Source organism: Rhinoraja longicauda, chromosome 9 (assembly GCF_053455715.1).
Source record: "Rhinoraja longicauda isolate Sanriku21f chromosome 9, sRhiLon1.1, whole genome shotgun sequence".
Taxonomy (NCBI): domain Eukaryota; kingdom Metazoa; phylum Chordata; class Chondrichthyes; order Rajiformes; family Arhynchobatidae; genus Rhinoraja; species Rhinoraja longicauda.
This window is the reverse complement of record NC_135961.1, coordinates 53,900,973-53,924,324: the sequence shown is the minus strand read 5'-3', so window position 1 is coordinate 53,924,324 and position 23,352 is coordinate 53,900,973. Positions and strand designations below refer to the sequence as shown.

The following is a 23,352-nucleotide window of genomic DNA, read 5'->3' as shown; positions in this document are numbered from 1 at the left end:
GCTTCAGTACTAAGTAAATCACAGAAGAGAGAGGATCAGTTAGAAAAGTGTGTGAAGAAAGGGGAAGGGGGGGGGGGATTGGAGTGAACAAAGGGAAAGTCCAAGATAGGGGAGAGATGAAAAGAAATCAAATGAAGAGAGAGAGAGACAAATGTCAAAGGGGGTAAAAGACACAACAGAAATTGGACATCTGAAATTCAAAAGAATACGAGATATATTCAGTAGAGCAGGTTGCATGTGTACAGAGAGAACAAAATTAATGTTACAGGTGGACACAAAGAATTAACTCAACGGGAGAACACGGATAAGTTGCATTTCGGGTCAGGGCCCTTCATCCTACTGATTGTAGGGGATTGTAGGGGATGGGGAAGAAAGCTGGAAGAAATGGATAGTGGACACAAAATGCGAGAGTAACTCAGCGGGTCAGGCAGCACCTCTGGAGAGAAGGAATGGGTGATGTTTCAGGTCGAGACCCTTGTTTAGAAAGGGATTGTTACAGGTTATAGTTATATTATAAATATTCTTGAATCAGAATCGGCAAATCCCGACACAAACTGGAAAGGCTGGTTATCTGAAATTGGTGAATTCAATACTGAGATCTGAGGGAAGAAAATGAGGTGTTGTTATATTTAGGCTTTCTCTCCCTAATTATCACCCTCCAGCCTTTGAATTCACCTTCACCCTCCCCTCTCCCACCAGAGTCCCGTTTGCCCATGACCCCTGTTTTGCTCATTCTCTTCTCTTCTAATGTGAGAGGCGGAGGACCAGCGGTAGAGTTGTTGCCTTACAGCGCCGGAGACCAGTGCTCAATCCCGACTAGGAGTGCTTGGCCGTAGGGATTTGTACGCTCTCTCCGTGACCTGCGGGTTCCCCCGGTTGTTCCGATTCCAAAGACGTACAGGATTGTAGGTTAATTGGCATCGTTGAAAATTGTTAATTGTCCCTAGTGTGTAGTCTAGGGGCGTATCTACGGAAAATAGCGCCTATGGCAAGCACTGAAATTGTGCTCCTGCCCAAACATCTGACACGGACCAGGTAGAGCCCGTCCTGTGCGTGTTTGAGGGTGTAGTTTAGAGAGATACAGCGCGGAAACAGGCCCTTTCGACCCACCGGGTCCGCGCCGACCAGCGATCCCCGTACATTAACACCATGCTACACCCACTAGGGACAATTTTTACATTTACCAAGCCAATTAACCTACATACCTGTACGTCTTTGGAGTGTGGGAGAAAACGAAAGATCTCGGAGAAAACCCTCGCGGGTCACGGGGAGAACGTACAAACTCCGTACAGACAGCGTCCGTAGTTGGGATCGAACCCGGGTCTCCGGCGCTGCATTTGCTATTAGGCAGCAACTCCACCGTTGCGCCCACAGGTCCTACAGGTGCTACTGATCCACCGCCGATTTTCCGGCAACTGGTGGTCCAGCCCCCCCCCCCCCCCCCCCCCTTTAATCCGGACAGAGAGCGCACTTGAAATCTCCCCCTGGAAGTTCTCCCCCTAGAAGTCCTCCCCCCACCCCACCCCCCGAAAATGTTGTGGCCACGCTGGAGTGAGGCGGCCGATCTCGACCTCATCGGGACTTCCGTGCCAACTGGCGGGTCGAATTTCCTCCCACACTCCAAAGGCGTACAGGTTTGTCGGTTTTTTTGAACAGGGAGATGGAATAGGGGCTTGCTCCGTCCACTCCACGCATCGACCTGGTATTGCAGTGCCTCTGGGAACGGCGCACAAGTTCAGTCTGAAGAAGGGTCTCGACCCGAAACGTCACCCATTCCTTCTCTCCTGAGATGCTGCCTGACCCGCTGAGTTACTCCAGCATTTTGTGAATAAATACCAGGTTTGTAGGTTAATCGGCTTGGTATATAATATGTAAAATTGTCCTTTGTGTGGCGTCCAGGACACGTGCCATAACTGACATACCTTAGACACGATATTGTGTGTAGGACAGTGCTAGTGGACTAGGATTGCTGGTCGGCGCGGACTCGGCGAGCTGAAGGGTTTGTTTCTGCGCTGTATCGCTGAACTAAACTAAGAAGTTGAATCCAGAGATGGATTTGAAATTAAAACAGTCACTACATTTCACTTGCCTGAGTTTTTCCCATCCCTACTGCTCTTTCCTAGCCCCCCCCCCCCCACTCCATATGTCTGAAGATGGGTCCCTACCCAAACCGTCCCTCCACAGATGCTGCCTGACCCAGTAAGTTCCTCTTGCACAAGGTCTAGATCGAGGCCATTTACTATGCCCTTTATATTTGTAAAGCCTTTCCTCCTTTGTTTATATTTCCCTTTTTTGTCACAAACCTCCACATGGAGTCACCATACTCTTATGTTTTTGCACAAGTTTCTCCATTCCTCTACCGCATTTCTTGGTTCAATGCCACATAAACGCTCTTCTACTCTCCTGATGTGTAATACCTGCACGCTTTCACCAACCACAGTCTTGCTTCCTCACACTGACATATTGCTGGCAACAGCCTGCAGTTCCTCTCAGCCCAAAGTCCATAACCTCTGTCGAGAGCGTGACGTCAAATTTCCTTTGCACAGCTCAACCATCTCCACACTTGCCACCATGGACCAAACTGTGAATATCCTGCACACTCATCCCGTTATACAAAGCATGGGACCACGAGTGACTGCAGATGGTGGAATCGTGAACAGAAAAGAAAGTGCAGGAGGAATTCATTTGGTCAGGCAGCGTCTGTGGAAGTAAATGAACAGATGACTTTTCATGTCGGTTCCCTTCTTCAGACTGATGGAGTAGGGGGATGAAAGGTGGAAAAGAGGCGTGGGGAGAGAGGGGGGGGGGGAGGGGGCAAAGCCTGGCAAGTGATGGATGGATACAGTTGAGGTGAGCTGATATGCAGATGAGTGGAGTAAATGACAAAGGCTATATGTGAAAAGGAGACAAAGGGTGTCACAAAAGGAACGAGTAGGAGTGAAATGTTAAGACAGAGGTGGGAAAAAGTGTGGCCACTGGGAATGGGGGTGGGGAGAGGAGGGTTCTTGTAATTGGCAAATTAGAGGGTTAGGTAGAAGGCTACCTACTGCAGAAAATCGGATGCTGTTTCTCAAGTTTGATTGTGGCCTCTCTCTAGCAGCAGAGGAAGCCAAAAGCAGAAAGGTCGGTATGGGATTGGGAAGGAGAGTTAAGATGATTGACGGGAAGCTCCAGCAGACTTTGGAGCGCGTGTTCAGGGAAATGGTCGCCTGGTCTATGCTCGCTCACCCCCCCCCCCCCCCCCCCCCCCCCCCCCATGCAGAAGAGGCTTCATCGGGGCTATGGCACATATTGGCATCAGGCACATACAACTCATATGGTTCATGCCGACTCGCATTTCCAGTGGGTTCCCGTCCCCCATAATTGGAGGATCTCCCTCCTGAGTAATTGTCTATTACCTCTGTCCTCATATGGTCACAATAGCTACTCACCCTCATTCTGCATCTACTTCCAGGGTGTAGTGTCATTGTGGATAGTTCAGTAGAGTGATATCCACAGAGTTGGACCATTCATCCAGAGAATGTACATTAATATCCACATGGGGATGTTAACTTGGAGTATTTAACTTTAAGGAATTACATGAATCTGAAATTTAAATGTAAAGGTTGGTATCAGTGTTCGTAATTAGGGAAATACCTGGTGGTTGCAGACACCCACCAATGTGCCCCAGGGGAGATCTGCCACCCACGCCATGCTTGGCCTCTGTATGACTCCAGTCCCAGCACCATGCTGGTTCTTCGAGAGGGGGATGAACAGTGGAACTACCTGAAGGGATAGTTATGAGGAAGATGTAGGACCCTGAAAGGCAGGCCGACGAAATGAAATTGCATTAATAACGAAGTAGAAGGAGGAGGATCGCTGTACCTATACAGCACCGTACATCTGCAGATGACAATACACTCGACTTGACCTGAGGCAGAGAACATTAACTAAGATTTACACCCAGGCAACACTTCCCTGGGAGGGGGACAGTGCAGCAAATGAGATGCTCAGCGCTAAGGATGTATGTGAATGAGAGAGGAAAGTGGTTGTGGTTGCAGATAAATCTAGACAATAGACAATAGACAATAGACAATAGGTGCAGGAGTAGGCCATTCAGCCCTTCGAGCCTGGTTAATTCCCGGAATGGCGGGACTGTCGTATGTTGAAAGGCTGGAGCAATTAGGCTTGTATACACTGGAATTTAGAAGGATGAGGGGGGATCTTATTGAAACATATAAGATAATTAGGGGATTGGACACATTAGAGGCAGGAAACATGTTCCCAATGTTGGGGGAGTCCAGAACAAGGGGCCACAGTTTAAGAATAAGGGGTAGGCCATTTAGAACGGAGATGAGGAAGAACTTTTTCAGTCAGAGAGTGGTGAAGGTGTGGAATTCTCTGCCTCAGAAGGCAGTGGAGGCCAGTTCGTTGGATGCTTTCAAGAGAGAGCTGGATAGAGCTCTTAAGGATAGAGGAGTGAGGGGGTATGGGGAGAAGGCAGGAACGGGGTACTGATTGAGAGTGATCAGCCATGATCGCATTGAATGGCAGTGCTGGCTCGAAGGGCTGAATGGCCTACTCCTGCACCTATTGTCTATTGTCTATTGAGCCAGCACCGCCATTCAATGCGATCATGGCTGATCACTCTCAATCAGTACCCCGTTCCTGCCTTCTCCCCATACCCCCTCACCCTGCAGCCTTATTGCATCTTCCTCACAATTCACACTACCCCCCAGCTTAGTATCATCTGCAAATTTGCTAATGGTACTTTTAATCCCTTCATCTAAGTCATTAATGTATATCGTAAATAGCTGGGGTCCCAGCACCGAACCTTGCGGTACCCCACTGGTCACTGCCTGCCATTCCGAAAGGGACCCATTTATCCCCACTCTTTGCTTTCTGTCTGTCAACCAATTTTCTATCCATGTCAGTACCCTACCCCCAATTTTGCCCACTAATCTCCTATGTGGGACCTTGTCGAAGGCTTTCTGAAATCTAATGAGGACTTGAGCCTTTGGCAACACTTGCTGGCAATCCTTTTTTTTTTCCACAGACCACGAAACAATTCGTGGATATGAGCACCAGCTCCGTTTTGATCACAGCCAGAAAAAAAACTGCCAAGGCGAACTATGTTGAAGGAAAGGAAGTGGCTGGCTTAGCACAAAGGGATAATTCGTCAGGAGTCTGGATAGAGTTGGAGCCAGTGCTACAGTACAGCAGTGCAATGGTCCCCAACACTCCCCATCAGACATGTAGCGGATGAGTGGGTGCAGACAGGAGGTTGACTTCGGTGGTAGCCACAGTGGCCACGCCCAGCTCGCTCCGCGTCCAGGCCACCGCCTGCCCCCACACGGGTTCCTCGGCCGCTTCCAGGCCATGCCTGCCACTGCCACCCTGACCCTTACCTGCACCCGGCCGTCCGCGGGCAGCGACCATTGACTGCGCCAGTTCTCTCCTCTCCCCCGACCTCCAGCAGGTCAAATCACATGGATTCCAGATCCATTTCCCGACTGAGTGTCTGAAGAATGGTCTCGTCTCAACCCGAAGTTTCTCCTGTCTATGTTCCGTATTGTGACTCTTGGTTCAGACGGCCCACTCAGGGGGATGTGGTGAGAGGTGAGGGCCGCAGATGTTGAGAGGGGAGGGAGCCCCATGGCGAACGAGTATATCTTGTCATTGGCAACGGCCTGAAGAAAGAGCTGACAGCCAGGGGTTACAACGTGAGCCGCAACAACAGCCACGTCAACCGGTGAAGAAAGGCTCACTGATGCAAACCAGCGGCATCAGCACCCAGTTTTAAGGTCGAACGACATAAAGTGCTGGAGTAACTCAGCAGATTGAATCAGTCTGAATAAGGGTCCTGACGTCACATGTTCTACTCAATGCTTTCCAGAGATACTGCCTGTCCTGCTGAGTTACTCGAGCACTCTGTCTCCTTTTGTGGATGAAGCATCATCTGCTGTTTTTTGTTTCCACTACACACAATGGTAGTACCTTCCTCGGTTAGAGTGGACAATTGGCAGTTATGGGCACCATTTTGCGCCCATCCACCCATAATAACAAGGATTTGCTGCATATTAAAGAAACAGTAGGATATATTTTAAGTTTTTAATGAAATCAAAGAATATTAACTAGTAAGGGGAACTGACAATGAAGTAAAAGATCAGATGTGAACAGAATAAATGGTGATGTACTGTAAGCACGGGATCAAATGGACTAATCTTACTCCTAGTGCTTATGTTTGCACTTGTTACTTTTCTTCAACGAGAAGTAAAGTAGTGTTGTATATATCAGTGTGAATGTACCTTTAAGATTATAGGTTGCAAGATTAATGACCTTTACAGTGCTCAATGTGAGGTGAGTGTTCACTTCCTACCAAAGAGGCTTATTTCACATCAGTCTGAAGAAGGGTCTCAACCTGAAACGTCACCCATTCCTTCTCTCCAGAGATGCTGCCAGTCCTGCTGAGTTACTCCAGTATTTTGTGTCTATCTCTGCTTATTTCACAGCCCTCTTCTGGGTAGAGGAAATAGGTGCAGGAGTAGGCCATTTGGCCCTTCGAGCCTGCACCGCCATTCAATATGATCATGGCTGATCATCCAGCTCAGTAACCTGTACCTGCCTTCTCTCCATACCCCCTGATCCCTTTAGCCACAAGGGCCACATCTAACTCCCTCTTAAATATAGCCAATGAACTGGCCTCAACTACCTTCTGTGGCAGAGAATTCCACAGACTCATCACTCTCTGTGTGAAGAAATGTTTTCTCATCTCGGTCCTAAAAGACTTCCCCCTTATCCTTAAGCTGTGACCCCTGGTTCTGAACTTCCCCTAAATCGGGAACAATCTTCCCGCATCTAGCCTCTCCAATCCCTTAAGAATTTTAGATGTTTCAATAAGATCCCCCCTCAGTCTTCTAAATTCCAGTGAGTATGAGCCTAGTCTATCCAGTCTTTCTTCATATGAAAGTCCTGCCATCCTAGGGATCAATCTGGTGAACCTTCTTTGTACTCCCTCTAAGGCTAGAATGTCTTTCCTCAGATTAGGAGACCAAAACTGTACACAATACTCCAGGTGCGGTCTCACCAAGGCCCTGTACAACTGCAGCAGAACCTCCCTGCTCCTATACTCAAATCCTCTTGCTATGAATGCTAACATACCATTCGCTTTCTTCACTGCCTGCTGCACCTGCACGCTTGCTTTAAGTCATAACAGTTCACTCAGTCCACAAATCTTGAGCTCCAGTTGCTTCCCACTTTAATTCTCTTTCCCATCCCAAATCAGATCTCTTTGTCTTTGCCCTTCAACATCTTTCCAATGAAATCTACCAAAACCTCAGCTTCTTCCCTCAGAACTAAGTACCGAATTCTACAATTTCAGATAAGCAGCCTTTCCTGTTTGTGTCATAATTGGCCAATTCTGCAGCAGGGATATCCATCGATAACTATCTATTTCTTCCAATTTCTTCCTCACCCCTTACAAGAGTCAAGAGTATAACAAATGAAAAGTTCAGGAATACATGCATGCACGTACATACACAAAAGAAAAACAATAATAGTGCGAGAAGACAAAGCAAATGCCCTCAAGCCTATGTAGTTCAGAGCTTATTTGGAGTTTGCAGTGTTTAACAGCCCGATGGCTGTATGGAAGAAAGTATTCCTGAACCTCGATGTTACAGTTTTCAGGCTTCTACATCGGAGAGGTGGCGGAAATTTCGGAGGACTATTTGTTGTATGCGACGGCTGATGGGGTGGAAGGTAAGGACTAGGGGGACTCTGTTGTGACTAGGGGGGAGGGGGAGCAAGGGCAGAGCTGCTGGGTATGGAGGAGGCATGAGTGAGGGCCTCATCTACGATGGGAGAGGGAAACCCCTATTCCCTAAAGAATGAGGACATCTTGGATGTCCCATTCTGGAACACCTCATCTTGGGCTCCAGATACATAATTCTCCGAAATTTCCGCCACCTCCAACGGGATCCCACCACTAGCCACATTTTCCCATCTTCACCCCTTTCCGCCTTCCGTAGAGACCGTTCTATCCGCAACTCCCTGGTTAACTCATCCCTTCCCACCCAAACCACCCCCTCCCCAGGTACCTTCCCCTGCAACAATAGAAGATGCAACACCTGTCGCTATACCTCCTCCCTTGTCCAGGAACCCTGACTGTCCTTTCAGGTTAGGCAGAGGTTCACTTGCACCTCCTATCCATTGTTCAAGATGTGGAGTCTTATACATCGGCGAGACCAAACATAGACTGGGCGATCGTTTCGCGGAAAACCTTCACTTAGCCCGCCTGAACCAACCTGATCTGGACATCTGGACAGTTTAATTCTCCTTCCCATTCCTACACAGACCTTTCTGTCCTCGGTCTCCTCCATTGTCAGAGAGAGGGCATGGAGATCAAAGGGTGAAAGATCATCGAGACCCAGCTGGAGACACTTCATCAGATCACGGCCAATGGGAATGTCATTGTCATAGATTCATAGAGTTAATCAGCACAGACACAGGCCCTTCATCCCAACTCGTCCATACCCACCAGGGTCCTTATCTGAGCAAGTCCCATTTCCCTGTATTTGGCCCATATCCTCTAAACCATTACTATCCATGGATCTGCTCAAATGACTTGAAACATTGCGATCGTACCCACCTCTACCATTTCCTTTGGCGCTATGCTCCACATACCCACTGCCCTCTGTGTGAATATCTTGCCCATCAACACCCCTTTAATTAATTTTCCCCTCTTACCTTAAAACTAGTTTTACACTTCCCGGATTTTGGGGAGTGTGAACCTTATCTATGCTCCTCCTGGTTTGATAAACCTCTGTAAGATCACATCTGCCTCCTGTGCTCTAGGAAAACAATCCCAACATATCCAACCTCTCCGTCTAACTCAAAGCTTACAATCCCATCAACCTCCTCAGTAAATCATTCCTACACCCTTTCCTGAGCTAGTGAGGCAGATCAAATATCCCTGCAGCTGCAGAATTTCTGAGTCCTACATGTCATTGAGGTGAAGACATGACACGTGTTCTTTGAGCGGAGGTTTGTGATGTTTTAAATACCATGCATAAATGTACATTCAACAGTTCAACAGATCAACAGAGCTTTATTTGTCATTCGGTACCAAGGTACCGAACGAAACTACATAGCAGTCACACACAAAAAAGAACACAAGACACATGACCCCAACACAAACGTCCATCACAGTGACTCCAAACACCCCCTCACTGTGATGGAGGCAACAAAACTTCCACTCTCTTCCCCACGCCCACGGACAGACAGCTCGTCCCCGACCGACCCGCACAGTCCCCGCAAGGGGATGGAAGTCCCCGCGGCCGAGTCGCACCGGGCGCTGAGACGTCTCGCGGCCGAACCGGGCGGTGGAAGGCCCCGCGACCATTAAAGTGATTCTGGTGTGCCTTAATATCATTACCAATAAGGAGCAATGTTTAATAGATTATCAAAGGAAAGGTGCGATGTGCCACTTAAATATTAGCATGGAGCAACGTTACGAAGGAAAGGAGAAGTAGTGCTAAGATCAGAAGTGGAAAGAGGTGGTGTTATTTTTTTTAGTTTTTGGAGGTACAGCACGGAGGAGGCCCTTCAGCCCATGCTGACCAGCGATCCCCGCGCATTAACACGACCCTGCGCACACTAGGGACAACTTTACATTTAGACTAAGACAATTACCCTACAAACCTGTACGTTTTTGGAGTGTGGGTGAAACCAAATATCTTGGAGAACACCCACGCAGGTCACGGGGAGAACGTACAAACTCCATGCAGACAAGGATCGAGCTTGGGCCTCTGGTGCTGCAAGGCAGTAGCTTTACCACCACAACACTGGGCTTTTGGGAAAAGATAACCGAGACAGAACAGTTTTCAACCCTCCAAAGATGAGACGCAATGCAAGCAAACACAAGAATGAATATTGGAGCAGCAGTAGGGCACATGGCTCCTCAATCTGCCCCACCATTCAATATAACCTGACCAAGGCACCATCTCCTCCTCTGTGCCGGTTCCCCATCGCTCTCAATCCCCCGCACATTCAAAACATCTCCTACCTCCACTTTAAATAATCTGACCTCTGCAACTCTACGGTAAAAACATTCACTGCCATGTGTGAGAAGAATGCATACTCCGTGTGGACACGATAAGCTTTAAACGATCGCTCTCTGACCTTGAAACTGTGTCCCCTTGTGTAATGGCAGTTTCTATACCTTCTCAAAGTCCATCTTCGATAGCCATTACTTCTCGGGGATGGAATGGAGGTATAACTTCCGCACACATCGCACTTTGAGATAATAAAAACGAATCTTCCAAACATTGTTTCTTGATTAATTGGTCTTTATTAAAGTATCAGAAATCAATCGAGTAATTCATAACTTTTCGTTCTTATCAACTGTTTCTTCTTCAAACAATACAGTAAAAATCGTGTAGTCGTTACCGTGTGGTTCTTGTGAGTGTAGCTGGCGTGAGTGTGGCAGTCGTGAGTGTGGCAGACGTGAGTGTGACTGGCGCGAGCGTGGCAGACGTGAGTGTGGCTGACGTGAGTGTGACTGGCATGAGCGTGGTAAAAAACTGTATTCTCTCCATCCTCCGAGACTAAACTGACCCACAATCTCTGTCACTACGCTAGCCTCCTCCCATGTAGACACTCCCCATTATGTATCAAATCACACCCACAAGCATGCAAAAAAGACAGAAACTAGAAATATTAAACATAGCCATAATACAATGACAGTAACTAAATTAAGCGTAAATGGCTCCTACACCTTGTTTGAGATTTTCCTTTTGGTTAAAACATCTCGTCTACCCTCTCTCTCCATCCCTTCCCCCTTCCCAGTTCTATGACCAGTATTACTGTCTCTGACTACATTCTATCTCTGTCCCGCCCACTCCCCCGACATCAGTCTGAAGAAGGGTCTCGACCCCGAAAGGTCACCATTCCTTCTCTCCAGAGATGCTGCCTGTCCCGCTGAGTTACTCCAGCATTTTGTGTCTGCAGGTCTTTCCTACTCATCATCTACCCTGTCATACTCACTGAGGATCATAAATATTTCACTGATATCCCCTTATTCTGATCTTCAGGGAACGCAAACCCAGTCAAGACTCTCTAGAAAAGACAATTCTCTTATTACAGTAATTAACCTGTTGAATCTATTTGAGTGCTTCCAATGCTATTGTGTCCTTTCCTAGGTAAAGCAACTAAAACTGTATTCCAGGTGAGGCCTCACCAAAGCCTGGTAAAATTATAATAAAACTGCCCTGTTTCTAAATTCTAGCCTCCACACAGTAAAAACCAACAAATAATTTGCCCTTTTGTTGGCCTGCCTCATAGATTCCTCTGTACTTTACTCAGTTGTAGTCTGTCTCCATTTATACATCTTTAGATTCCTCTTTCCAAACTTCCGACCTTACACTTCCCCACATTACCCAACATTTGCCAGGTTATTGCTCACTTATTTAATCTATTTATGTTGTAGAATCTCATTGTCCTCATCACAAGCTGCCCTACCTAATTTTCTGCCCTCAGCTCACCTGGATACCTTACACCCTTCTGTATTGAGGGCTGATGAACAATCTTTTTATTTTACTTTAGAGATACAGAACAGAAACAGGCCCTTCGGCCCACCGAGTCTGCGCCGATCAGTGATCATCCTATAAACTAACACTATCCTGTACACAAGAGACAATTTACAATTTTTACTCACCCCAATTAACCTACAAACCTCTACGTCATCGGAGTGTAAGAGGAAACCGGAGCACCTGGAGAAAACCCACGTGCTCATAGGGGGAGCATACAAACTCCGTACAGAAAGCACCTGCAGTCAGGATCAAACCCAGGTCTCCGGCACTGTAAGGAAACAACTCTACCGCTGCGCCACCGTGCTGACCTCTGAACTGCCACTCCTTGACCTAGTTCTCCAGTTCTGTTTAGTTTAGATACAGCACGGAAACAGGTCTTTCGGTCCACCGAGTCCGCACCGACTATCACCCGTTCACACTAGTTTTATGTTATCCTACTTTCGCATTCATTCTCTATACACTCAGGGCAATTTACAGAGGCCAATTAACCTGCAAGCCCGCATGTCTTTGGGATGTGGGAAGAAACTGAAACACCCGGAAGAAACCCACACAGTCGCAAGGAGAACGTGCAAACTCTACACAGACAGTACCCGAGGTCAGGATCAAATCCAGGTCTCTGGCACTGAGAGGCAGTAGCTCTACCAGCTGTGCCACTGTGCCACCCAATTACATCCACCCTGAATAAGGCCCACTTATTCAAGGTCCACATTCCAACTTCCTGTTTTCCATTTGAGGACCAGTTTTAAATCCTTCCTAACAATCACTCTGTAATACCATGAACTCTTAATGTGCACCATCCTTAGGTTCAAATGCCTTTAGAAATTTAAATACTCTCTATCTACAGGACCTCCTCCCTTCCCTCTGCTTGTTACATCCTCAGAAAACACAAAGAATACAACCGCAATTAAATCACGTTGATTTATTTTTATTTTTAATGAAAACTTCCTAAATGACTAGCTATTTCTTATTTTACTCAGTCAGGGGATGAGAGCTTTGCAGGCTGAGATAACCTTTCATTGCCCATCTCTCATAGGCCTGGAGAAGATGAGCTGAACACTATGATCCTGGAGGTCATAACGTCATAAGTGATCGCAGCAGAATTAGGCCATTTGGCCCATCAAGGCTCCTCTGCTTTCAATCATGGGTGATCTATCTCTGCCTCTCCACCCCAATTCTCCTGTCTTCTCCCATCACCTCTGACACCTGTACTATTCAATGTACACCCACAATGCTATGAGGGAGAGAGTTCCAGGTTGTTGAACCAGCAGCGGTGAAGGAAGATTGTTATGTTTCCATGTCAGGATGAGGTATGGAGTGGAAGACAACTTCTAGGAGGGTGGTGTACCCATGCTTTTGCTGCCCTTGTCCTTCCAGCTGGGAGAGATCGAGAGGTCAAGGGTTTGGCAGGTGCTGTCTAAGGAGTCTTGGCGAGTTGCTGAAGATGCTACAAGCTGCTGCTGTGTACCTGTGGTGGAGTGAGTGAGTGAATGTTGAGGATGGTTCAATGTTTTTTTATTCAATAGTTCTATATTATCACGTCTGCACTGCACAGTAAAATTTGTGCACCTGTCATCATATTTTGGTGTCATTTACAAAAATGAAAGAAAACGTCCAAAGTTTGCTGGATGTACTGGAGCGCCCCCCCTCCCCCCGCCCCACCACCCCCACCACCACCCCCCCCACCACCACCCCCCCCCCACTACCCCCACCACCCCCCCCCACCATACCCCCTCCACCATCCCCCCCCACCACCCCCATAATCCACCCACCTCACCACCCCTCCCCCCCCACCACTCACCCCCCCACCGCTCCCCCCCCACCCACTCCCCCACCGCTCCCCCCCACCACCCCTCCACCCCCACCACCACCCCCACACTGATCCAGGTAAGCCCAGGTGAGCCCCAAGCTGCTTGCAGGGCCTCCTCCATCATCCTCGACCAGCTCGGCCGGTTGACCAACGTCCTTGTCTCCTTGTCTCCTTGCCCACCTGTCTCTGTGACTCAGGGAACACTTCCTGCAGCCGACCCTGAAGGTGCTGGAGGCATACCGGTCTATTCTCACCCATAGGGTTAAAGGCAAACTGCTCTGCATTGGAAGAGATGGGGGATCTGTTGCAAGTATCCCCATTACCACCAGAGGGCACTGTCGTTCCATTATTCTGCATCAATCGCGGTTGGGGTGTGGGGGGGGGGGAGGCGGGTTGAATTGTTATTTTTCCAAAGATATATTTTATTCTGCTTATCAATTTCCAAAGTAACTTTAAGTGGCTCTCCACTTACCAATGAAATTGCAATAGAAGCATTTTGGCCCATAGTTTTTCCCGATTCAAAGCATGATCATTTAACCTTCCTAATATTGGCTGGACTGCAATAGTGTTAAGGGCTCACCTCAGATGGGATAGAATTTGTTGAGTGTGAGGGAGAGGAGAGGGCAGAGATTAACCTACTCTGGGACATAGGGCAGGGCAAGTGCCTGACGTGTCAGTGAGGGAGCACTTTGGAACAATGCCCAGAGGTCTATGAGTTTAGTTTGGTTTAGAGATACAGCGCGGAAACAGGCCCTTCGGCCCACCGAGTCCGCACATTAACACAAGCCTTCACGCAGTAGAGACAATTTACACATATACCTACAAAGCCAATTAATCTACAAACGTGTTACGTCTTTGGAGTGTGGGAGGAAACCGAAGATCTCGGAGAAAATTCATGTGGTCACGGGGAGAACGTACAAACTCCGTAGAGACAGCATCTGTGGTCGGGATTGAACCCGGGTCTCCGGCGCTGCAAACGCTGTAAGTCAGCAACTCTACAGCTGCCCCGTTTTAAAATCGTTATGGGAAATTACAGAACTGGTCCACAATTTAAGTTTTAAATTAGGGCAGGGCTAATTTTAACAGTATTGGACAAGAGCTTGCAAAGGTTCATTGGAGAAAGATGTTTGTTGACAAAGACAGCATTGATCCATTACAATTCACCCAGCACCAAACCAGATCCTTGGCAGGCACCACCTCCCTGGCCCGACACATATTTACATTGATATTACTTTATTACTAGACAAAGTGGACCCGTTGGGCCCAAACCTCTCCTGCATTGGTGCAGCACCATGTCCTCCCCCCTTCCCCTCTCCCTTCTCCCCCAGTCCCCCTTCCCCCCTCCCCCTCCCCTCCTTTTAAACTTTAAAATGTGAATAACTTGAAAAAAAAAGTGACAATGGTGAGTAAGGTGGGCCTAAAATTGTCGCACTATCGTGTACCGTTTTGGCTGAAGTTCAGTCACAAACAAGATAACAAACGATAATTTTAGTATATAGTTTAACACGTGTACCGACTTACAGTGAAAAAACTTTGTTTTGTGTGCTATCCAGGCAAATCATACCACACATAAGTACAATCAAACCAGGCACAAGTACAACAGGGAGTGCAAACATATCAAGCATACAGAATAGAGTCTTACAGCCACAGAGAAAGTCCAAATAAAAGAATACAAGGGCCGCAGTGCGGTAGGATGGGAGGTTAAGACTATAACTTTATTTTATGCTAAGGGTGTAGTCCCAACCCATCCTTGAGTCCTGGCAAAATCCTCGTAAATCTTCTCTGCACCCTTTTTCAGCTTGACATCTTTCCCATAACATGTTTCCCAAAACTGGACACAATACTCTAAATGCAGCCTCACCAACATCTTGTACGTGTACAACATGACTTCCCAACTTCTATACTCAGTGCTCTAACTGATGAAGGCCAATGTGCCAAAAGCCTTTTTGACCACCCTATGATGCCACTTTCAATTAACTATACACCTGTAGTCCTAGATCCCTCTGCTCTACCACTCACTGTGTAGGTCCTGCCCCCTGTAAGTCCTCCCAAATGCAACACCTCACACTTCTCTGTATTAAATTCTAACAACCATTCCTCAGTCCACCTGCCCAACCAACAAGATCCTGCTCCAACTTTTGATAACCATGTTCACTATCTACAATACCACCCATTTTTGTGTCAACTGCAAACTAACTAACCATGCCATGCATGTTCTCGTCCAAATCATTGATATAGATGACAAACAGCAACGGGCTCAGTATCAAACCCTGAGGCACACCACTAGACACAGGCCTCCGGTCTGGAAAACAACCTTCCACCATCACCCTCTACTTCATTCAATGAAACCAATTTTCTATCCATTCAGCTAGATCTCCATGAATCCCATAGGAACTACCTTTCCAGAGCAGCCTACCATGCAGAACCTTGTCAAATGCTTACTAAAATAGATGTTTACAATATCTCCAGCCTCAACCTTTTTAGTCACATCCTCAAAAAACTCAATCAGATTCGGGAGACACGACCTCCCACGTACAACACCATGTTGACTATCAGCCCGTGACCATCTAAGTACATATACACCGATCAACCAAAACATTATGGCCACTGACAGTTGAAGTGAGTAACATTGGTTATCTTGTTACAATGGCACCTGTCAAGGGGTGGGATATTTTAGGCAGCAAGTGAACAGTCAGTTCTTGAAGTTGATGTGTTGGATGCAGGAGAAATGGGTAGGAGTAAAGACCTGAACAACTTTGACAAGGGTCAAATTGTTATGGCCAGAAAACTGGGTCAGAGCATCTCTGAAACGGGAAAGCTTGTGGGGTGCTCCCGGTCAGCAGTGGTGAGTACCTACCGACAGTGGTCCGAGGAGGGACAGACCACAAACTGGCGACAGGGTGTTGGGCGCCCAAGGCTCATCGAAGCGCGAGGGCAACGAAGTCTATCCCGTCTGGTCTGAACTGACTGTGGGAAGACGACAAGCCGGTGGAGGGAGTGTGATGCTCTGGGCAACGTTCTGCTGGTAAACCCTGGGTCCGGCCATTCAAGTGGACGTCAATTTGACATGTGTCACCTACCTAAACATCATTGCAGACCAGGTACACCCCTTCATGGCAATGGTATTCCCTGATGGCAGTGGCCTCTTTCAGCAGGATAATGCACCCTGCCATACTGCACACATTGTTCGGGAATGGTTCGATGAACATGATGAAGTGTTCACGGTGTTGCCCTGGCTTCCAAATTCTCCAGATCTCAATCCGATTGAGCATCTGTGGGATGTGCTGGATCGACAAGTCCCATCCACGGTGGCTCCACCTCGCAACTTACAGGACTTGAAGAATCTGCTGCTAATGATTTGGTGCCAGATACCACAGGACACCTTCAGGGATCTTGTAGAGTTCATGCCTCACTGTTTTGGTAGCACACGGAGGACCAACAGCACATTAGGCAGGTGTTCATAATGTTTTAGTTGATCGGTGTACATATCCTATCCCCCAGAATACTCTCTAGTAACTTTCCAACCACAGATGTTAAGCGCATTGGCCTGTAGTTTCTACCTTTCCCCTGCAGCCCTTCATGAATTGAGGCACAACATTTGCCTCTCTCTAGTCTTCCGGCACCTCGTCTGTATTTAACAATGATTCATAAATCTCTGCAAGGGCTCCCAGTTTCCCACAGTGTCCTAGGATAAAACAGATCAGGCCCGGGAAATTTGTTTATCGTCAGACACGTCAAGTACCTTCAGCAGGGCGACAGAAGTACCTTCAGCACCTCTGCTACCATAATACTGATTGCTCTCAAGCCAATTCCAGTGACTACCGCAAGATCCCTGTCCTCCCGTCTTTCTCCACGGTAAAAACAGTGGAGAAATACTCGTTGAGGACCTTGCCCATCTCCTATGGCTCCACACAGAATTGACCACTTTGATTCCTGAGGGGTCCCACTCTTTCTCTGATTACCCTTTTCCCTTTAATATGCTTTTAACATCTCTTGGGATTTTCCTTAATGCTATCTGCCAGAGCTATCTCCTGTCCCGTTTTTGCCCTTCTGATTTCCCTTTTCAGTTTCGTTCCCAAAACTCCTCCAGGGAAACACTTGATCCCAGCTGCCTATACCTGTCCCATGCCCTCTTCTTCTAGACAATAGACAATAGACAATAGACAATAGGTGCACGAGGGACCATTACAAAAATACTCTTGACCAAATACAAAAATTGGGACATTGTGATATTTCTGTACAAGTTATTGGTGAGACCACACTTGGAGTATTGTGTGCAGTTCCAGTCGCTAGTTATTGGAAAGATGTCACTACGCTGGAGAAGGTGCAGAAGATTCAGCAGGATGTTACTGATCCTTGCGGGTCTAAGTTATAAAGAGAAGCTGGATTGGCTGTGACCTTTTTCCTTTAGAGCATAGGAAGCTGATCTTTCTGAAGTGGGAAAATGACAAGAGGCATGGATAAAGTGAAGGAAAAAAACTGCAGATGTTGGTTAAAGTCGAAGGTAGACACAAAATAACTCAGCAGGTCAGGCAGCATCTCGCGAGAGAAGGAATGGGAGACGTTTCGGGTTGGGACCCATCTTCAGGCTGAGTTACTCCAGCATTTTGTGTCTACTTATGGATAAGATGAACACTCACAGTCTGTAAAACTGGAGCACATTGACTTAAGGTTGGAGGGAGATATTTACGAGGGATCACAGCCCAACATTTTCACTCAGTCCTCTCTTATCCCAAACATAGCTTCACAGTTTAAGCTGCACATTTATTAGAAAGCTGCCACATCTATATTCAAGCAGTTGAACAATTTGAACAATCAATGCAATATTTTAAAGCAGTAAACAATAACTTGAGGAAGTTCATACAACCATAGCAAAGTCTCCATATATTTGATTATCTCTAAATTCTTATCTTACTTTGGGAAGCAACCGGCTAGCTGATACATGCCATCCAAACAACCAGCTTCAATGTTTTATCCTGTACTTTTATCAATGTGAGAATGATGTGGAGAGGGATGTTTTTTCTTGATGCACATATCCCAAATGTTCCTTCTAATAAATGTCCTTTGTGTCATATATAAAGCGATTGGAATCTCTGGGCCTTATACCTTTACATGTCTGATGTGTCTGCCTGTGCAGATATCATCCAATCTTCCCTCACCTCGACAAGGATGCAGACACAGATTCCGCTGTAGTTCAGCTGTGGGACGCTTATTTGCTGCCTGTTTAAAGAAAATTAAACAGAATCCAGTTACACAAAGCAAAATGGTGAAGAATGCATGAATCTGAAGGGTCATCCATTCATGTTCTCCAGAGATGCTGCCTGCCCCCTTGTGTTAATACAGCACTTTCTGTGCTTCCAAGCATGAGTTCAAATCAGTTCGAGACATTGCCCAAACTGTTCCATTGAGTGTCTAAACACAGGCCCAATCTATGGTATGTATCTCGGTACTTGAATAATGTTGTACCCCCATGGGATCTTAGACTCATAGTTATAGAGCATGGAAACAGGCCCTTCAGCCCACCTTGTCCATGCCAAGCAAGTTGTCATTCTGGGCTAATTTCACCTACCTGCATTTGGCCCTCTTGACCATTCCTATTCAAATATCTGTCCAAATGTTCTTTGAAAGTCGTAATTGTATCGGTTTCTATACCTTCCTCAGGCAACTCATTGGGGAAATGGACAACTGTCTGCATGAAAAAGTTACCTATAAAGTTCCCTCAAAAATTTCTTACCCCTCACCTCAAACATACACCCTTTAGTTTTATAATCCTCTACCATGGGAAATGACTGTGAGCATTCACCATGTCCATCATCATCTTGAACACCACAATTAGACCGACCACCCCACAGACTCCAAATCTAAAAGTTCCAGCCGATGCACTTCTCCTTAAAAATACCTACACTCGAGATTCCCCACTAGACCAAGTTGCTTCTCTCTGTCCAGCATAGTCAGATTAATTCCAGGGATGGCAGGACTGACATATGATGAAAGAATGGATCGACTGGGCTTATATTCACTAGAATCTAGAAGGATGAGAGGGGATCTTATCGAAACATATAAAATTCTTAAGGAATTGGACAGGCTAGATGCAAGAAAAATGTTCCTGATGTTGGGGAGTCCAGAACCAGGGGTCACAGTTTAAGAATAAGGGGTCGGCCATTTAGGCCTGAGATGAAGAAAAACCTTTTCAGCCAGAGAGCTGTGAATCTGTGGAATTCTCTGCCACTGAAGGCAATGGAAGCAAATTCACTGAATGTATTCAAGAGAGAGTTAGATACAGCTCTTAAGGCTAACGGTATCAAAGGATATGGGTAGAAAGCTGGAATGGAGTACTGATTTTGGATGATCAGCCATGATCATATTGAATGGCAGTGCTGACTCAAAGGGCTAAATGGCCTACTCCCACACCTATTTTCTACGTTTCTATGTTCTGTTTCTATAGAGAAACATAGAAACATAGACATAGAAACATAGAAAATAGGTGCAGGAGTAGGCCATTCGGCCCTTCGAGCCTGCACCACCATTCAATATGATCATGGCTGATCATCCAGCTCAGTAGCCTGTACCTGCCTTCTCTCCATACCCCCTGATCCCTTTAGCAAAAAGGGCCACATCTAACTCCCTCTTAAATATAGCCAATGAACTGGCCTCAACTACCTTCTATGGCAGAGAATTCCACAGACTCACTACTCTCTGTGTGAAGAAATGTTTTCTCATCTCGGTCCTAAAAGACTTCCCCCTTATCCTTAAGCTGTGACCCCTGGTTCTGGACTCCCCCAACATCGGGAACAATCTTCCCGCATCTAGCCTCTCCAAACCCTTAAGAATTTTATATGTTTCTATAAGATCCCCCCTCAGTCTTCTAAATTCCAGCGAGTACAACCCAGGCTATCCAGTCTTTCCTCATATGCAAGTCCCGCCATCCCAGGGATTAATCTGGTGAACCTTCTCTGTACTCCCTCTAAGGCAAGAACGTCTTTCCTCAGGTTAGGAGACCAAAACTGCACACAATACTCCAGGTGCAGTCTCACCAAGGCCCTGTACAACTGCAGCAGAACCTCCCTGCTCCTAAACTCAAATCCTCTTGCTATGAATGCCAACATACCATTCGCTTTCTTCACTGCCTGCTGCACCTGCATGCTTGCTTTCAATGACTGGTGCACCATGACACCCAGGTCACGTTGCCTCTCCCCTTCTCCCAATCGGTCACCATTCAGGTAATACTCTGCTTTCCTGTTCTTGCAGCCAAAGTGGATAACCTCACATTTATCCACATTATATTGCATCTGCCATGCATTTGCCCACTCGCCTAATCTATCCAAGTCACTCTGCAGCCTCCTAGCATCCTCCTCGCAGCTAACACTGCCACCCAGCTTCGTGTCATCCGCAAACTTAGAGATGTTGCATTCAATTCCCTCGTCCAAATCATTAATATACACTGTAAATAACTGGGGTCCCAGCACTGAGCCTTGCGGTACCCCACTAGTCACTGCCTGCCATTCCGAAAAGGACCCGTTTATTCCTACTCTTTGCTCCCTGTCCGCCAACCAATTTTCTATCCACCTCAAAACTGAACCCTCAATACCGTGTGCTTTAAGTTTGTACACCAATCTCCTATGTGGGACCTTGTCGAAGGCCTTCTGAAAGTCCAGATATAACACATCGACTGGTTCTCCCTTATCCACTCTACTAGTTACATCCTCGAAAAATTCTATAAGATTCGTCAGACATGATTTGCCTTTGGTAAATCCATGCTGACTTTGTCCGATGATTTCACCACTTTCCAAATGTGATGCTATCTCATCTTTAATAACTGACTCTAGCATTTTCCCCACTACCGATGTTAGGCTAACTGGTCTATAATTCCCCATTTTCTCTCTCCCTCCCTTTTTAAAAAGTGGGGTTACATTAGCTATCCTCCAGTCCTCAGGAACTACTCCAGAATCTAAAGAGTTTTGAAAAATTATCACTAATGCATCCACTATTTCTGAGGCTACTTCCTTAAGCACTCTGGGATGCAGCCTATCTGGCCCTGGGGATTTATCTGCCTTTAATCCATTTAATTTACCTAACACCACTTCCCGACTAACCTGGATTTCCCTCAGTTCCTCCATCTCATTAGACCACCGGTCCCCCGCTATTTCCGGCAGACGGTTTATGTCTTCCTTAGTGAAGTATTTGTTCAATTGGTCTGCCATCTCCTTGTTCCCTATGATCAATTCACCTGTTTCCGACTGCAAGGGACCTACATTTGCCTTAACTAATCTTTTTCTCTTGACATATCTATAAAAGCTTTTGCAGTCAGTTTTTATGTTCCTTGCCAGTTTTCCCTCATAATCTATTTTCCATTTCCTAATTAAGCCCTTTGTCCTCCTCTGCTGGACTCTGAATTTCTCCCAGTCCTCTGGTATGCTACTTTTTCTGGCTAATCTGTATGCTTCATCTTTTGTTTTAATACTATCCTTGATTTCCCTTGTTAGCCACGGATGCACTACCTTTCCTGGTTTGTTCATTTGCCAAACTGGGATGAACACTTGTTGTAGTTCATCCATGCGACCTTTAAATGCCTTCCATTGCATGTCCACCGTCAACCCTTTCAGCATCAATCGCCAGTCTATCTTGGACAATTCACGCCTTATACCCTCAAAGTTACCTTTCTTTAAGTTCAGAACACTTGTTTCTGAATCGACTTTGTCACTCTCCATCCTAATGAAGAACTCTACCATATTATGATCACTCTTGCCCAAGGGGCCTCGCACAACAAGACTGCTAACTAACTCTTCCTCATTACTCAATACCCAGTCTAGAATGGCCTGTTCTCACGTTGGTTCCTCGACATGTTGGTTTAGAAAACCATCTCTCAAACATTCCAAGAAATCCTCTTCCTCAGCACCCCTGCCAGTTTGGTTCACCCAATCTATATGTAGATTGAAGTCACCCATTATAACTGCTGCACCTTTAGTGCATGCATTTCTAATTTCCTGCTTGATGCCATCCCCAACCTCACTACTGCTGTTAGGTGACCTGTACACAACTATTAACATCGAAAACATTTCAGTAAGACCCCACTTTCACCACCTAAACTGAAGGAAACTTAAATCAATTTGTGACATTTGCCAAAAAAATGTAACCCTGCTTCACCCTGATGGTAATTAAGGTAAGAATGAGGTTGAGTGATCGCTTAGGGACAGATGCCCTCTCTCTGATATCATAGTGACCGATCACTGAAGGATGTGGACAGGGAATGCGAGCTCCATCTTGACCACTACCGTCCAATCCCCAACAATTCACGGAACAGCTTTTGTTGGCAATGTCGGAGACAATATCTGAAACCAAGTTGGAATAATGAATTAGAAATTGACTTGCTCTGGATCCCTTCACCTGGATTAAATACTCAGCGTTACCAGGTTTGCAAGGACATGTGTTCATAGCCAACTGATCCAACTCGGTGATGGGTGTTAATTTACTCTCTGCACCAAACTTGTTGTCAGACTGAGCTCCTGTCGGCCTATCTTCACGCCTGTCGTTCCTGTCTGAATCCTCACCATTTCTGCAGCAGTTCACAGATATCACATGGTGCAGAAGTGCCATTGTCAACATACCTTGGAGATGACCGTAGATGGACTGAGTGGGTCTTTACAAATCCTAGCAGAAAACACAGAAATGTTGGAAACAGCAGCTTAGCAACTCGTGCTCAGTGAAATGCCTCAACGTCCTAAATGTGACTTTTCTTACCATGTAGACAGCGTTTGGATCTGCCTGGTGATATCCTAAATTCTACAACAGAACACAATCGAACAGTTACTTTGGTCAAAAAGCTGGCCTCAGAATTCACAGCAGTCACCATGGCCACTCGTGTTATTAGAAACTACAAAGTCAGGTGTCACGTCTGCAGAAGAAAGTGGAGGTTTTGTCAATTTAAGCAAAAGATTGCAGTGGAGGTTTTGTCAAGTGCAAAAGGTTGCAGTCACTGCA

The 23,352-nt window shown here is 46.5% G+C and overlaps 1 protein-coding gene and 1 pseudogene across 4 annotated transcripts in view; one reads left to right on the top strand and one right to left on the bottom strand.

The window, feature by feature from the left end:
- The window catches only part of LOC144596756 (immunoglobulin superfamily member 3-like), a 68,743-nt gene extending 62,966 nt beyond the window's left edge, over positions 1 to 5,777 (bottom strand). For 3 of the 4 annotated variants that reach the window (XM_078405511.1, XM_078405514.1, XM_078405513.1), the window contains exon 1: positions 5,388 to 5,777. In XM_078405511.1, the coding sequence (XP_078261637.1) occupies positions 5,388 to 5,418 (31 nt within the window). In that variant the 5' untranslated portion in view covers positions 5,419 to 5,777. Of the gene's footprint in view, positions 1 to 3,431; positions 3,586 to 5,387 lie in introns of all 4 variants that reach the window. The other variant, XM_078405512.1, reaches the window with a different exon arrangement.
- On the top strand, positions 1,607 to 1,736 carry LOC144597088 (U2 spliceosomal RNA; annotated as a pseudogene).
- Positions 5,778 to 23,352: the final 17,575 nt, after the last annotated feature.